Raw genomic sequence first — 16,001 nt, 5'->3', positions numbered from 1 at the left:
CTCTCTCTCTCTCTCTCCTCTCTCTCCCAGAATCTTATACCTGAAAATCCAGGCAGGAACTCCATAGACGGATCTGTCAGCTACTTTCACAACATCCGTCGATACGTCGCTTCACTGCATTGTGACGCTCCCGCAGTGACGGAAGTGTGAAAGAGGCCTTACTGTCACTAGGTTCCACATACACAGTGTACCAAGTTTGGAAACTCTGTCCTGGTCCTGCGCCTGCCAGAAGTACACAGTTTATGGAGCTTGAACAGCACAGCTTTGTACACTCTGTCCTAGTCCTACGAATGCCAGAAGTACACAGTGTAGGGAGCTGGAACAGCAGAACTTTGTACACTCTGTCCTGGTCCTACGACTGCCAGAAGTACACAGTGTATGGAGCTGGAACAGCAGAGATTTGTGCACTGTCCTGGTCCTACGACTACCAGAAATATGCAGTGTATGGAGCTGGAACAGCAGAGCTTTGTACACTCTGTCCTAGTCCGGCGCCTGCCAGAAGTACACAATATATGGAGCTGGAACAGCAGAGCTTTGTACACTCTGTCCTGGTCCTGTGACTGCCAGAAGTACACAGTGTATGGAGCTGGAACAGCAGTGCTTTGTACACTCTGTCCTGGTCCTGTGACTGCCAGAAGTGCAGAGTTTATGGAGCTGGAACAGCAGAGCTTTGTACACTCTGTCCTGGTCCTGTGACTGCCAGAAGTACACAGTGTATGGAGCTGGAACAGCAGTGCTTTGTACACTCTGTCCTAGTCCTGCGCCTGCCAGAAGTGCAGAGTTTATGGAGCTGGAACAGCAGAGCTTTGTACACTCTGTCCTGGTCCTGCGCCTGCCAGAAGAACACAGTATATGGAGCTGGAACAGCAGAGCTTTGTACACTCTGTCCTGGTCCTTCGCCTGCCAGAAGTACGCAGTATATGGAGCTGGAACAGCAGAGCTTTGTACACTCTGTCCTGGTTCTACGACTGACAACAGTACACAGTTTATGGAGGTGGAACAGTCGAGCTTTGTGCACTCTGTCCTGGTCCTGTGACTGCCAGAAGTACACAGTGTATGGAGCTGGAACAGCAGAGCTTTGTGCACTCTGTCCTGGTCCTACGACTGCCAACAGTACACAGTGTATAGAGCTAGTACTTCACAGCTCTATACACCATGTAGTGGCCTTGTAGTGATCTCAGTTGCTGTACCTGAGAATGGCCATTACGCAGTGTGCAGAGCTGGAACAGCAGCGCCTCCTACATTGTTTCCTGGTCCCGTTTCTGCCGGAAGTAAACCGTGTCTCTATACACCATGTAGTGGCCATTCTCGGGTACTGCAACTGAGCTCCTATTGATGTGAATGTGATCTGAGCTGCTCCAGCTCCACACACTATGCACTTCCGGCAGCCACAGACCCTGGTGACTGCTAATCAGTGGGGATACCGGTGGTCGGACCTCTGCCGATCTGTTATAGATGTCCTATCCTAATGATATATCTTTCTCCTGGACGTTCGCTTCGTCTTCTAGCATCAAACATTGGTAGGGAGTTAGAAAGCTCCAAAATTAAATTGTACAAAAATCACAAATTTTAGAAAACAAAAAGAAAAAAAACGTTGTGCTTTCGAGTTACACGTTTCTATTTTTTCTTCGCCAGTAAGCCGTAATTAGCCGTCCGGACGGCAGGGGTTGATGTGAATAGTGGTTTCTCAGTGATTTTAAGCCTGCTGTTACATGCTACAGAACAAAAAGTCAGGCAGGAAGAGTTTGTTTTGTCATGCCGTGTCACTCGAGAAAAACAGCCCACTTCATGGGATTTACCCAGTGACAATGTTTTTATAAGGCCTTCAGCTCGAACCGGTTCAAGACAAAACAACAGTAACCTGATTGCAGACATTTCTGTACAGTTTGTATAATCCGAACACTCGGGGGCCCACGGACGGGCCCCGTGTCATGGATACTGACACCTGTTTACAAATGCCGTATTGGCATCGACGCTAATTTACACAGGGCCCGAAATAATCCTCCTGTACACAAGACGTCGGGGATGGAGAAAAGTGACTCCGCCACGCCGTAATGTACACAGAGGAAGCCCTATGTAAACCCATGTTCTAGAAAGGGAAATGTCGTATCTGGGCCAAGTGATGTGTTTGGTAAATGGGTAAACTCTGACTGATATTCAGTGTCAATATAGACTTCCTAAGAGATCGGTGTTCAATAAAGACGTCCATGCTGGAATCACGATAACTCCATTGTGTATAAATCCAGGAAACGGGACCAGATGTGGAAGAGCGGAGTGTGTCAGGAGGTATTACTGGAGATGTGGCAGGGTGAAGTTCTCCTCTGTCACAGGAGTTATGTTCATAGGGGCAGTATGATACTAGTTATATTCTTGTACATGGGGCAGTATTATACTAGTTATATTCTTGTACATAGGGGCAGTATTATAGTAGTTATATTCTTGTACATAGGAGCAGTATTATAGTATTTATATTCTTGTACATAGGAGCAGTATTATAGTAGTTATATTCTTGTATATAGGGGCAGTATTATAGTAGTTATATTCTTGTACATAGGAGCAGTATTATTGTAGTTATATTCTTGTACATAGGAGGCAGTATTATAGTAGTTATATTCTTGTACATGGGGCAGTATTATACTAGTTATATTCTTGTACATAGGGGCAGTATTATAGTAGTTATATTCTTGTACATAGGCAGTATAATAGTAGTTATATTCTTGTACATAGGAGCAGTATTATTGTAGTTATATTCTTGTACATAGGAGCAGTATTATAGTAGTTATATTCTTGTACATGGGGCAGTATTATACTAGTTATATTCTTGTACATAGGGGCAGTATTATAGTAGTTATATTCTTGTACATAGGAGCAGTATTATAGTATTTATATTCTTGTACATAGGAGCAGTATTATAGTAGTTATATTCTTGTATATAGGGGCAGTATTATAGTAGTTATATTCTTGTACATAGGAGCAGTATTATTGTAGTTATATTCTTGTACATAGGAGCAGTATTATAGTAGTTATATTCTTGTACATAGGCAGTATAATAGTAGTTATATTCTTGTACATAGGGGCAGTATTATCTATAATTTAACGCTGGGAGCGTCACTCTGTCCGAAGCCTTTATAGACTGCGCCAGCGCACGCGCTGGCGCAGTCTGGGCCTCACAGAGTGACGCTCCCAGGAGATCGTGGTATGCGTAAACACTGAACGCACACCGCGATCTCCACCGGAGAGTCAGGGACCGCCAGGAGGGTAAGTATATTCACCTGTCCCCCGTTCCAGCACTGCGTGCGGCTCCGTCTCCCGGGTCCTCTGCTGTGACGTTCCCAATTCATAGGGCGCGATGACGCGCTTAATGCGCGCCGGCGCCGCCCTCTGACTGAACAGTCACAGCCAGAGGAACCGGAAGATGGCGGAGCGCAGCGCTGGAACGGGACAGACAGGTGAGTATACCAAGTGCTGGGGGCCTGAGCTAGCGGTGACTCTGGCACCTGACCCCCACAGCGCGCCGGTGTCCCCGCCTGCTCAGGCCCCCCAGCACTCGGCGCCCAGCGACGATAGGTGAGTATGGTATTTTTTTTTTTTATATATGGCAGCATACGGGGCATATATAATGGAGCATCTTATGGGGGGCATATAATACAATGGTGGCGCAGGATGGGAGCAGCACATGACAGAACGGGGGCGCAGGATGGCAGCAGCACACGACAGAACGGGCGCAGGATGGCAGCAGCACATGACAGAACGGGCGCAGGATGGTAGCAGCACATGACAGAACGGGGGCACAGGATGGGAGCAGCACATGACAGAACGGGCGCAGGATGGCAGCAGCACATGACAGAACGGGCACAGGATGGTAGCAGCACATGACAGAACGGGGGCACAGGATGGCAGCAGCACATGACAGAATGGGGGCGCAAGATGGGAGCAGCACATGACAGAACGGTGGCGCAGGATGGGAGCAGCACATGACAGAACGGTGGCGCAGGATGGCAGCAGCACATGACAGAACGGGCGCAGGATGGGAGCAGCACATGACAGAACGGTGGCGCAGGATGGCAGCAGCACATGACAGAACGGGCGCAGGATGGGAGCAGCACATGACAGAATGGGGGTGCAAGATGGGAGCAGCACATGACAGAACGGGCGCAGGATGGGAGCAGCACATGACAGAATGGGGGCGCAAGATGGGAGCAGCACATGACAGAATGGGCGCAGAATGGCAGCAGCACATGACAGAATGGGGGCGCAAGATGGGAGCAGCACATGACAGAACGGGCGCAGGATGGGAGCAGCACATGACAGAGCGGGGGCGCCGGATGGCAGCAGCACATGACAGAACAGGGGCGCAGGATGGTAGCAGCACATGACAGAACGGGGGCGCAGGATGGGAGCAGCACATGACAGAACGGGCGCAGGATGGCAGCAGCACATGACAGAACGGGCACAGGATGGTAGCAGCACATGACAGAACGGGGGCACAGGATGGCAGCAGCACATGACAGAATGGGGGAGCAAGATGGGAGCAGCACATGACAGAACGGGCGCAGGATGGGAGCAGTACATGACAGAACGGTGGCGCAGGATGGCAGCAGCACATGACAGAACGGGCGCAGGATGGGAGCAGCACATGACAGAATGGGGGTGCAAGATGGGAGCAGCACATGACAGAACGGGCGCAGGATGGGAGCAGCACATGACAGAATGGGGGCGCAAGATGGGAGCAGCACATGACAGAACGGGCGCAGGATGGGAGCAGCACATGACAGAACGGGGGCGCAGGATGGCAGCAGCACATGACAGAACAGGGGCGCAGGATGGGAGCAACACATGAAAGAATGGGGGCACAGGATGGGAGCAGCACATGACAGAACGGGGGCGCAGGATGGGAACAGCACATGACAGAACGGGCGCACGATGGCAGCAGCACATGACAAAACGGCGCAGGATGGGAGCAGCACATGACAGAACAGGGGCGCAGGATGGCAGCAGCACATGACAGAATGGGCGCAGGATGGGAGCAGCACATGACAGAACGGGGGCGCAGGATGGGAGCAGCACATGACAGAACGGGGGCGCAGGATGGCAGCAGCACATGACAGAACGGGCGCAGGATGGGAGCAGCACATGACAGAACAGGGCAGCAGGATGGGAGCAGCACATGAAAGAACGGGGGCACAGGATGGGAGCAGCACATGACAGGATGGGAGCAGCAAATGACAGAATGGAGGCGCAGGATGGGTGCAGAACATGTCAGAATGGAGGTGCAGGATGGGTGCAGCACATGTCACAATGGGGGCGCAGGATGGGAGCAGCACATGACAGAGTGGGGGCGCAAGATGGGTGCAGAACATGTCAGAATGGAGGCGCAGGATGGGTGCAGAACATGTCACAATGGGGGCGCAGGATGGGAGCAGCACATGACAGAATGGGGGCGCAAGATGGGTGCAGAACATGTCAGAATGGAGGCGCAGGATGGGTGCAGAACATGTCAGAATGGGGGCGCAGGATGGGAGCAGCACATGTCACAATGGGGGCGCAGGATGGAAGCAGCACATGACAGAATGGGGGCGCAGGATGGGTGCAACACATGACAGAATGGGGGCGCAAGATGGGTGCAACACATGGCAGGATGGGGCGCAGGATGGGTGCAGCACATGACAGGATGGGGACGCAGGATGGAGCAGCACATGTCAGAATGGTGGTGCAGGATGGGAGCAGCACATGTCAGAATGGGGGTGCAGGATGGGTGCAGCACATGTCAGGATGGGGACGCAGGATGGAGCAGCTCATGACAGGATGGGGACGCAGGATGGAGCAGCACATACCAGGATGGAGACCATATACCAATATAGATGCTAGCCACCCGGGCGTAGAACGGGTTCAATAGCTAGTAGTAGTTATATTCTTGTACATAGGGGCAGTATTATAGTAGTTGTATTCTTGTACATAGGGGCAGTTTTATAGTAGTTATATTCTTGTACATAGGGGCAGTATTATAGTAGTTATATTCTTGTACATAGGGGGCAGTTTTATTGTAGTTATATTCTTGTACATAGGAGCAGTATTATAGTAGTTATATTCTTGTACATAGGAGCAGTATTATAGTCGTTATATTCTTGTACATAGGGAGCAGTATTATAGTAGTTATATTCTTATACATAGGAGCAGTATTATAGTAGTTATATTCTTGTACATAGGGGGCAGTATTATAGTAGTTATATTCCTGTACATAGGGGCAGTATTATAGTAGTTATATTCTTGTACATAGGGGCAGTATTATACTAGTTATATTCTTGTACATAGGAGCAGTATTATAGTAGTTATATTCTTGTGCATAGGAGGCAGTATTATAGTAGTTATATTCTTGTACATAGGATCAGTATTATACTAGTTATATTCTTGTATATAGGAGCAGTATTATAGTAGTTATATTCTTGTGCATAGGGGGCAGTATTATACTAGTTATATTCTTGTATATAGGAGCAGTATTATAGTAGCTATATTCTTGTACATAGGTGGCAGTATTATAGTAGCTCACAATATTTATTTTCTTTAAAGGGAATCTGTCACCCCATTTTTCACCTATAAGCTAAAGGTACTGTCACACTAAGCGACGCTGCAGCGATACCGACAACGATGTCGATCGCTGCAGCATCGCTGTTTGGTCGCTGGAGAGCTGTCACACAGACAGCTCTCCAGCGACCAACGATCCCGAAGTCCCCGGGTAACCAGGGTAAACATCCGGTTACTAAGCGCAGGGCCGCACTTAGTAACCCGATGTTTACCCTGGTTACCGTTGTAAATGTTAAAAAACAAACACTACATACTTACATTCCTGGTGTCTGGTCAGGTCCCTCGCCTTCAGCTTCCCGCACTGACTGAGCACCGGCCGTAAAGTACAGCGGTGACGTCACCGCTGTGCTTTGCTTTACGGCTGGCCGGCGCTCACAGTCAGTGCGGGAAGCTGACGGCGAGGGACCTGACCAGACACCGGGAATGTAAGTATGTAGTGTTTGTTTTTTTACATTTACAACGGTAACCAGGGTAAACATCGGGTTACTAAGTGCGGCCCTGCGCTTAGTAACCCGATGTTTACCCTGGTTACCAGTGAAGACATCGCTGAATCGGCGTCACACACGCCGATTCAGCGATGTCAGCGGGAGATCCAGCGACAAAATAAAGTGCTGGACTTTCCCCAGCGACCAACGATCTTCCAGCAGGGGCCTGATCGTTGGTCGCTGTCACACATAAAGATATCGTTAGCGGGGTCGTTGCTACGTCACAAAAAACGTGACGTTGCAACGATATCCTTAACGATATCGTTATGTGTGAAGGTACCTTTATCTACAGCATTACAGAATGCTGTAGATCAGGGGTGTCAAACTGCATTCCTCGAGGGCCGCAAACCATGCATGTTTTCAAGATTTCCTTAGCATTGCACAAGGTGCTGCAATCATTATGTCTGTAGGTGATTAAATTATCACCTGTACAGTACAAGGAAATCCTGAAAACATGACCTGTTTGCAGCCCTCTAGGAATGCAGTTTGACACCCCTGCTGTAGATAAGCCCCTGATGGCGGTGGCCTTAGCTTATAGGTAAAAAATGGGGTTACAGATTCCCTTTAATGAATTGATCTCTTGTTGTTTTCTTGGTAAATAACTTGTTTTACCCATCACTAAAAATAGGCAAAGATAAATTAAAGTTATATAAAGGTCAGGCTCCTAATAGAAGGCTGTCTAAATGTAGCAGTTGCTTTCAGGCCTTTGTAGCTGAGTAGGAGAAGGCCCTTTTGGCATGTATGAAGAAAACAGTTTAAATCTGGTAATGGCTTATGATTTATTAGAGCAGGTAGAGCGTAACCATATTTTATTTTTGTTTGCATAAATCAGTGGTACCCTTGAAAATAAGAAGCTCTGTAATACATCTTTTTAGAGAAATCCCCTTTTTTATCCTCCTGGTCTGATCTTTCATTTTCAAAATTCTAAATTCACAAATATAATTTGTCTTTGTAAATACAGAATTTCCCATTACTGAGATAGGTGACAGTTGGTGCTCATACTTTTCTGTGGAGTACTGTAATTTAATGTCTGTTTGTTCTTCTAGCCCCTCCCTAGAATTTGTGTGTTCCTCTAGCTCCTCCCTAGAATGTCTGTGTGTTCCTCTAGCTCCTCCCTAGAATTTGTGTGTTCCTCTAGCTTTTCCCTAGAATGTCTGTGTGTTCCTCTAGCTCCTCCCTAGAATGTCTGTGTGTTCCTCTAGCTCCTCCCTAGAATGTCTGTGTGTTCCTCTAGCTCCTCCCTAGAATGTCTGTGTGCTCCTCTAGCTCCTCCCTAGAATGTCTGTGTGTTCCTCTAGCTCCTCCCTAGAATGTTTGTGTTCCTCTAGCTCCTCCCTAGAATGTCTGTGTGCTCCTCTAGCTCCTCCCTAGAATGTCCGTGTGTTCCTCTAGCTCCTCCCTAGAATGTCCGTGTGTTCCTCTAGCTCCTCCCTAGAATGTCTGTGTGTTCCTCTAACTCCTCTCTAGAATGTCTGTGTGTTCCTCTAGCTCCTCCCTAGAATGTCTGTGTGTTCCTCTAGCTCCTCCCTAGAATGTCTGTGTGTTCCTCTAGCTCCTCCCTAGGATGTCTGTATCTGCCTCTAGCTCCTCCCTAGGATGTCTGTGTGTTCCTCTAGCTCATCTCTAGAATGTCCGTGTGTTCCTCTATCTCCTCCCTAGAATGTCCGTGCGTTCCTCTAGCTCCTCCCTAGAATGTCCGTGCGTTCCTCTAGCTCCTCCCTAGAATGTCCGTGCGTTCCTCTAGCTCCTCCCTAGAATGTCTGTCTGCCTCTAGCTCCTCTCTAGAATGTTTGTGTTCCTCTAGCTCCTCCCTAGAATGTCTGTGTGTTCCTCTAGCTCCTCCCTAGAATGTCTGTGCGTTCCTCTAGCTCCTCTCTAGAATGTTTGTGTTCCTCTAGCTCCTCTCTAGAATGTTTGTGTTCCTCTAGCTCCTCCCTAGAATGTCTGTGTGTTCCTCTAGCTCTTCCCTAGAATGTCTGTGCGTTCCTCTAGCTCCTCCCTAGAATGTCTGTGTGTTCCTCTAGCTCCTCCCTAGAATGTCTGTGTGTTCCTCTAGCTCTTCCCTAGAATGTCTGTGCGTTCCTCTAGCTCCTCCCTACAATGTCTGTGTGTTCCTCTAGCTCCTCCCTAGAATGTCCGTGTGTTCCTCTAGCTACTTCCTAGAATGTCTGTGTTCCTCTAGCTCCTCCCTAGAATGTCTGTGTGTTCCTTTAGCTCCTCCCCTCTCCATAGAATTTTAAAAGCACCAACTGTCTTCTGTATAATGGAAACATTTTTTTTTTTTACTGAATACAGATTTTTGTTATGAAGTGACAATGAATGTTGGGCTCGTTCCACCGTGAATCCTGTGATTTTTGTTTACTGTGTCAGTGGAACTTGATTGCTGTTCCACTTTTAATCAGTGTGTTCCAGTTTTGATAAGTTTTGACGCTGATTGTGGCTTTTCCAAACAAGCATAGTGAATCTCCTAAATTCACCCACACTTTGTAAGCCCGGTAATATCCGTTTGTTAGCTGACTCAGGACGCCTTTTGCTTTATGCCTGTTTTTTTGGATCTCTTGTGTCACAAGGTAAAAGAAATACAAGAACATTTTTCACATCTACCTTTTCCTTTGTGTTGGCCTCTGACTTGCAGCTGTATCCTCTCTGACGGCCAAGTCTCTGCGTTTCTGCTGAAATATCTGCCGGGAAATAAACAGTAATAGGAAAAAAATGAAGCGCCTGAAACCAAACTTCACTTAACCCTTTTTGTTCAATGCAAACTTTTAGAATATTGTAAAAAAAAAAAAAAACGTGAGGTTTTTTGCTGTTAGATTTTTCACTTCCAGAAATATTTTTTAAATTTAAAGGGTTTATCTGGTATCGAAAATTCATTAAAAAACAAACAAACAACTAACAGAGCCTTAGTCACCCTCCCCGTAGTGTGAATCGGTGACTAGTAACAATATGGCAATATTGCTCATAACAAATTTTCACATTGGGATAGGATTATATGACTGTTTATTGATAGCATTTAAAGGGAATTGGTTAGTAAGATCAATCCCCCCCAAACCTACATATATGGACATGCAGGTGTTTGAAAGCTATTCATTCAACACCTTTATATTTTTTATCTGTTGCTGCATTCCCAAGAAATCTGTATTTTTAAATCGTATGGAAATTAAGCATTAAATTCTCTGGGCGTGACCGAGCATTTCCAGACCCTCTGCCTCCTGAGGTTGTTTGATAGTTTACGCTCTGTGTGACATCAGACACCAAACAAGAAAATCTGACTAAAGAGGTTGGTGCTGAGTGGGAGAAAAACTTTGGGAAGCAGAAGTTCCGGAAGTGTTCTGTCACGCCCAAAGCACGTAAAATCTTATTTGCATATGAATGAAGATGCTAATTTATTGGGAATGCAGCAACAGATAGGAAATATAAAAGTGTTGATGAATTTAACTTTCAAAGACCTACATTTAATTGTATGCAGTTTGGGAAGAGTTTTGGGACGTCTTCTTAAAATCTCATTTGCATATGAATGAAGATTCTAATTTCTCGGGAATGCAGCAACAGATAGAAGATATAAAAGTATTGATGAATTTAGTTTTCAAAGACCTACATACAATTGAATGCAGTTTGGTAGTGAAGGGCTGATCTTGCCAACAGATTACAAACACAGGAAGTACTGGTACATCACACGTTGGCTGTCTGACTTTGATGTGGGCTCAATTACTGACCCCTCATCTTTGCCGACAGTAGATGGCTTTGTCATTCAGCCATCATGTGCATCCAACAGCCGCCGATGCAGCGGAACTGTTTATGTGTGCATTTACAGCACACTTTCTGAGGGGGAATGTGCTGTTCTAAAGCGATGGCTTGTCATGATATCCAGGGGTCTGCTTAAGACCCCCGTGCCTGTCATGAGTGGCTGGCATTCATTGGAGACCCTGCTTATTGCTATAGCTAAAGTACTAAAGTATAATCAGATGGTAGCAGACAAGCGCTCCATTCAAGGGGGGCTTTACACGATCAGTAGGGGATTCCTGCTGATAAAATCTGATAAATAAATGGTGTCAAATTCCATTTTCTTCCCTACATATCTATAGGCCTCACTCAGCTGTCTAATAGTAAGACTTTCTTTAATGCCCATAGCAACCAATCAGAACTGAGCTTTCAATTCTTAAACTGCTGTAGTAAAATGAAAGCTGTGTTCTGATTGGTCGCTATGGACAATTTTGAGAAGTGAGGCCTACAGAGTCTAGTGAAGCCTGAATGGCAGCTGTACATCTACAACAGCCTTTACTTTTGTGTGAATTGCCAGAGCAAGATTTTTTTATTTTTTATTTTTTTACAGACAGAGGCCTCATTTATGAAAACTGTTTGTCGACAATTCCGAGCTCAGCTTTAATTTCTAAGGGTATGTGTCCACGTTCAGGATTGCATCAGGATTTGGTCAGGATTTTTCATCAGTATTTGTAAGCCAAAACCAGGAGTGGAACAATCAGAGGAAAAGTATAATAGAAACATATGCACCACTTCTGTATTTATCACCCACTCCTGGTTTTGGCTTACAAATACTGATGGAAAATCCTGACCAAATCCTGATGCAATCCTGAACGTGGACACATACCCTTAAGCTCCTGTAAAAATGTATAAACTGAGCTCAGGTTGGTTGCTAGAAGCAACAAAGACCGGTTTACTAAATGGGGACCACAATAACCCTTTTTCTTGGTGGGAATGGGCTCTACATTGGATAGAGGGGCTGCCGGAGACTTTGATTGTGGGATATCGGAAATTGGAAACGTACAAGGGTTATTCCCAACTGGACAAGTTATCACTTCTCCACATCTTTCTGATCGCCGAGGTCCGGCTTTGGGGACCCCCAATGATCCTGAGAATGGGGCTGTGAAAAGTCCCGTTAAAATGGATCAATGACATTGCAAGTGCGACCCTGAATTAATGAGGGTCTCAGCGATCAGACCTTCAATATTCAGCACTTGTCCTGTGGAGCAGAGTTTTCTACCCATGGGCGGACCCTTTCTTTTTTCTTTTTTTCTTAAATGCATGTGTTTGGGGCTAAAAATCGTTTTTGTGATTTGGTTTAATTGGAAATTTTGCACCATTTGCTGTCTATAGCCTTTATGTTGCACTGTTTATTGCTGGCTGCAGAATGAGTCAACTGTGAGTTTATCAGTGAGCTCCAGGCAGTTTGGAGCTCTTTTCAGTCTTTTGACCTCCTGAGCTGATTTCTGACCACAGACCATGTCAAAGTAGAAAGTGTAGGGAAACAAAGAGCCTGGAAAAGCCAAACGGTGCCAATGAAACCCAATTGGAAAAATGATTTCTACCTCCAAATATATGCAACGAAGTAAGAAAAATATAGTGTCAAAAGGTGGACAACCCCTTTAAGGTTAATTGATTTGCTTTTAGCTAGTAAATTAGTGGACGCTACAGTGAATACCCACCAGATTATGCAGTTGTTTGTAAAATTTGATAAATTTTTGCAAATTGTGATAAAATATACCATATATATATATATATATATATATATATATATATATATATATATATATATATATATATATATATATATATATATATATATATATATATATATAATTTTTTTTTTTTTTTTTTTGGGGGGGGGGGGTTTACAATAAATTTTGTCATAATTTCAAAAATTCATTTTCAAAACCTTAACTTTGCGATTCTGTTTTAGGAGAGGATTACTGACAATTTACATGGCCAATCAGGTAAGAAAAGAACTTGTTTTTAACGTTTTTCTTTTTCCATAATGTTTCTTTGGTGTGCAGAATAGTATATGTCTCTTACGTGACGCTTCTGTATAGGATAGTGAGACCGAGCATAGACTGCAAACAGTGTTAAATGTTGTAGACATGCGCCATTTTTTATTATTATTATTATTATTATTATTATTTATTGTTATAGCTCCATTTATTCCATGGCGCTTTACATGTGAGGAGGGGTATACATAATAAAAACAAGTACAATAATCTTGAACAATACAAGTCATGACTGGTACAGGAGGAATGAGGACCCTGCCCGCGAAGGCTCACAATCTACAAGGGATGGGTGAGGATACAGTAGGTGAGGGTAGAGCTGGTCATGCAGCAGTTTGGTCGATTGGTGGTTACTGTAGGTTGTAGGCTTGTCGGAAGAGGTAGGTCTTCAGATTCTTTTTGAAGGTTTCGATGGTAGGCGAGAGTCTGATGTGTTGTGGTAGAGAGTTCCACAGTATGGGGGAGGCGCGAGAGAAATCTTGTATACGATTGTGGGAAGAGGAGATAAGAGGGGAGTAGAGAAGGAGATCTTGTGAGGATCGGAGGTTGCGTGCAGGTAAGTACCGGGAGACGAGGTCACAGATGTATGGAGGAGACAGGTTGTGGATGGCTTTGTACGTCATGGTTAGGCTTTTGTACTGGAGTCTCTGGGTAATGGGGAGCCAGTGAAGGGATTGACAGAGGGGAGAGGCCGGGGAATAGCGGGGGGACAGGTGGATTAGTCGGGCAGCAGAGTTTAGAATAGATTGGAGGGGTGAAAGAGTGTTAGAGGGGAGGCCACAGAGCAGGAGGTTGCAGTAGTCAAGGCGAGAGATGATGAGGGCATGGACTAGGGTTTTTGCAGATTCATGGTTGAGGAATGAACTGATTCTTGAAATATTTTGAGTTGAAGTCGGCAGGAAGTGGAAAGGGTTTGGATATGTGGTTTGAAGGAGAGATCAGTGTCAAGGATTACCCCGAGGCAGTGAGCTTGTGGGACTGGGGAGAGTGGGCAGCCACTTACTGTAATGGATAGGTTCGTTGGGGGGTCACGTGAGATGGGGGAAAGACAATGAATTCTGTTTTGTCCATGTTAAGTTTCAGAAATCTAGCGGAGAAGAAGGATGAAATAGTGGACAGACATTGAGGGATTCTGGTTAGTAGGGTGGTGATGTCTGGTCCAGAGATGTAGATCTGTGTGTCGTCAGCATAGAGGTGATACTGAAAGCCATGAGATTCTATGAGCTGTCCCAGGCCAAAGGTGTAAATGGAGAAGAGCAGGGGCCCTAGGACTGAACCTTGTGGGACTCCGACAGATAGGGGGCGAGGTGAGGAGGTGGTGTGTGAGTGGGAGACGCTGAATGTCTGGTCTGTTAGGTATGAATATATATAGGTATATATATATATAGATATATATATTTTTGTGTGTTCAATTATTTTTTGAGGTCATGCGGTTTATTTCCTTCATCATGTGAAAAGATTAAGAGCCTGATTCGATTAGTATTTTCGTTTTTTTTGTGGCATTTGTTGACTTTTGTGCAAAGTTCTACATGGTTCATGAATTTTGGGCAAAATTGAAACCACTCTTTATTGTCTTTTACCAAAATTTGCAATTCACACTAAAATGTCTTGACTTTACAAAGTGGCAATTGATAAATCGACGACAAACATCTGAAAAGCACGAGTAGATTGACAATTTTTTTTTTTTTTTTTTAAATAACTGGAAAGGAGGATCCTAGAACTACAGGGCTAAAAACTGTCTTCCATTTCCCTGCAGCGCCCCCTAAAAGAAAAATCATTACTAAATGTATACTTTCGATAGTCAGGAACAGTGCTGGTGTTACAGGACGTTCTAGTCTTTGGCCGCTGCTCTCTGCTATGTTCGGCTCGTCTCTCAGGAATATTTCATGCACGACAATATAACAGATGTTTCTTTCCAATGAAAAATAGAAAAGTAAAAATGAAGGCGTCCATAAAAAAAGTCCATTCAGCAGAAATATATTTTTCCTTTCTTTTTGTCTCTTACCTCTTTCTATGTCACCGTTCTACTCTCCTGTCTTCTATCGCTTATTTTTTACTATCCTCTCTCTTCTTCTTTCATCATTTTCCCTATATTTCTATATCTCTTTTTATCTCTCTCCCTCAATCTTAGACCATTTTACTGATCCTTTCTTCTTTCTATTCCTCAGCTTACATTCCTTACTGCCCATCTGTCTATTCCTCTCTTCCCGTCTCTCGAAATCTCTCTTACTGCCTCTTCTTACTTCCTCTCATCCTTTATCTCTGTCTTTCTCTTTGTTCATCTCTCACCCCTCTCTCTGTTTCTCTACTTCTTTCTTACTGTCCCTTCTTACTTCCTCTCATCCTTTATCTCTACCTTTCTCTATTTTCATCTCTCACCCCTCTCTGTGTCTCTACTTCTCTTACTGCCCCTTCTTACTTCCTCTCAACCCCTATCTCTGCCTTTCTGTCTTTTCATCTCTCACCCCTCTCTGTTTCTCTACTTCTTTCTTACTGCCCCTTCTTAATTCCTCTCAAACCCTATCTCTCTTTCTCTCTTTTCATCTCTCACCCCTCTCTGTGTTTCTCTACTTCTCTCTTAAGGTACCGTCACACTAGACGATATCGCTAGCGATCCGTGACGTTGCAGCGTCCTGGCTAGCGATATCGTCCAGTGTGACAGGCAGCAGCGATCAGGCCCCTGCTGTGCTGTCGCTGGTCGGGGAAGAAAGTCCAGAACTTTATTTGGTCGCTGGACTCCCCGCAGACATCGCTGAATCGGCGTGTGTGACACCGATTCAGCGATGTCTTCACTGGTAACCAGGGTAAACATCGGGTAACTAAGCGCAGGGCCGCGCTTAGTAACCCGATGTTTACCCTGGTTACCATCCTAAAAGTAAAAAAAACAAACACTACATACTTACCTACAGCCGTATGTCCTCCAGCGCTGTGCTCTGCTCTCCTCCTGTACTGGCTGTGAGCGTCGGTCAGCCGGAAAGCAGAGCGGTGACGTCACCGCTCTGCTTTCCGGCCGCTGTGCTCACACAGACAGTACAGGAGGAGTTCAGAGCACAGCGCTGGAGGACAGACAGCGGTAGGTAAGTATGTAGTGTTTGTTTTTTTTACTTTTAGGATGGTAACCAGGATAAACATCGGGTTACTAAGCGCGGCCCTG

General features: G+C 45.4%; 1 protein-coding gene across 2 annotated transcripts in view; it reads left to right on the top strand.

Annotated features, from left to right (window-relative positions):
• Positions 1-16,001, top strand: part of TMEM135 (transmembrane protein 135) — a 426,102-nt gene that overhangs the window by 123,373 nt on the left and 286,728 nt on the right. For both annotated transcript variants that reach the window (XM_069759272.1, XM_069759273.1), the window contains exon 4: positions 12,766-12,799. In XM_069759272.1, coding sequence (XP_069615373.1) covers positions 12,766-12,799 — 34 coding nt within the window. The remainder of the gene's footprint in view (positions 1-12,765; positions 12,800-16,001) is intronic.

Source organism: Ranitomeya imitator, chromosome 3 (assembly GCF_032444005.1).
Source record: "Ranitomeya imitator isolate aRanImi1 chromosome 3, aRanImi1.pri, whole genome shotgun sequence".
Lineage (NCBI taxonomy): Eukaryota > Metazoa > Chordata > Amphibia > Anura > Dendrobatidae > Ranitomeya > Ranitomeya imitator.
The sequence above is the reverse complement of the archived record's forward strand: the minus strand, read 5'-3'. Positions and strand labels throughout refer to the sequence as shown.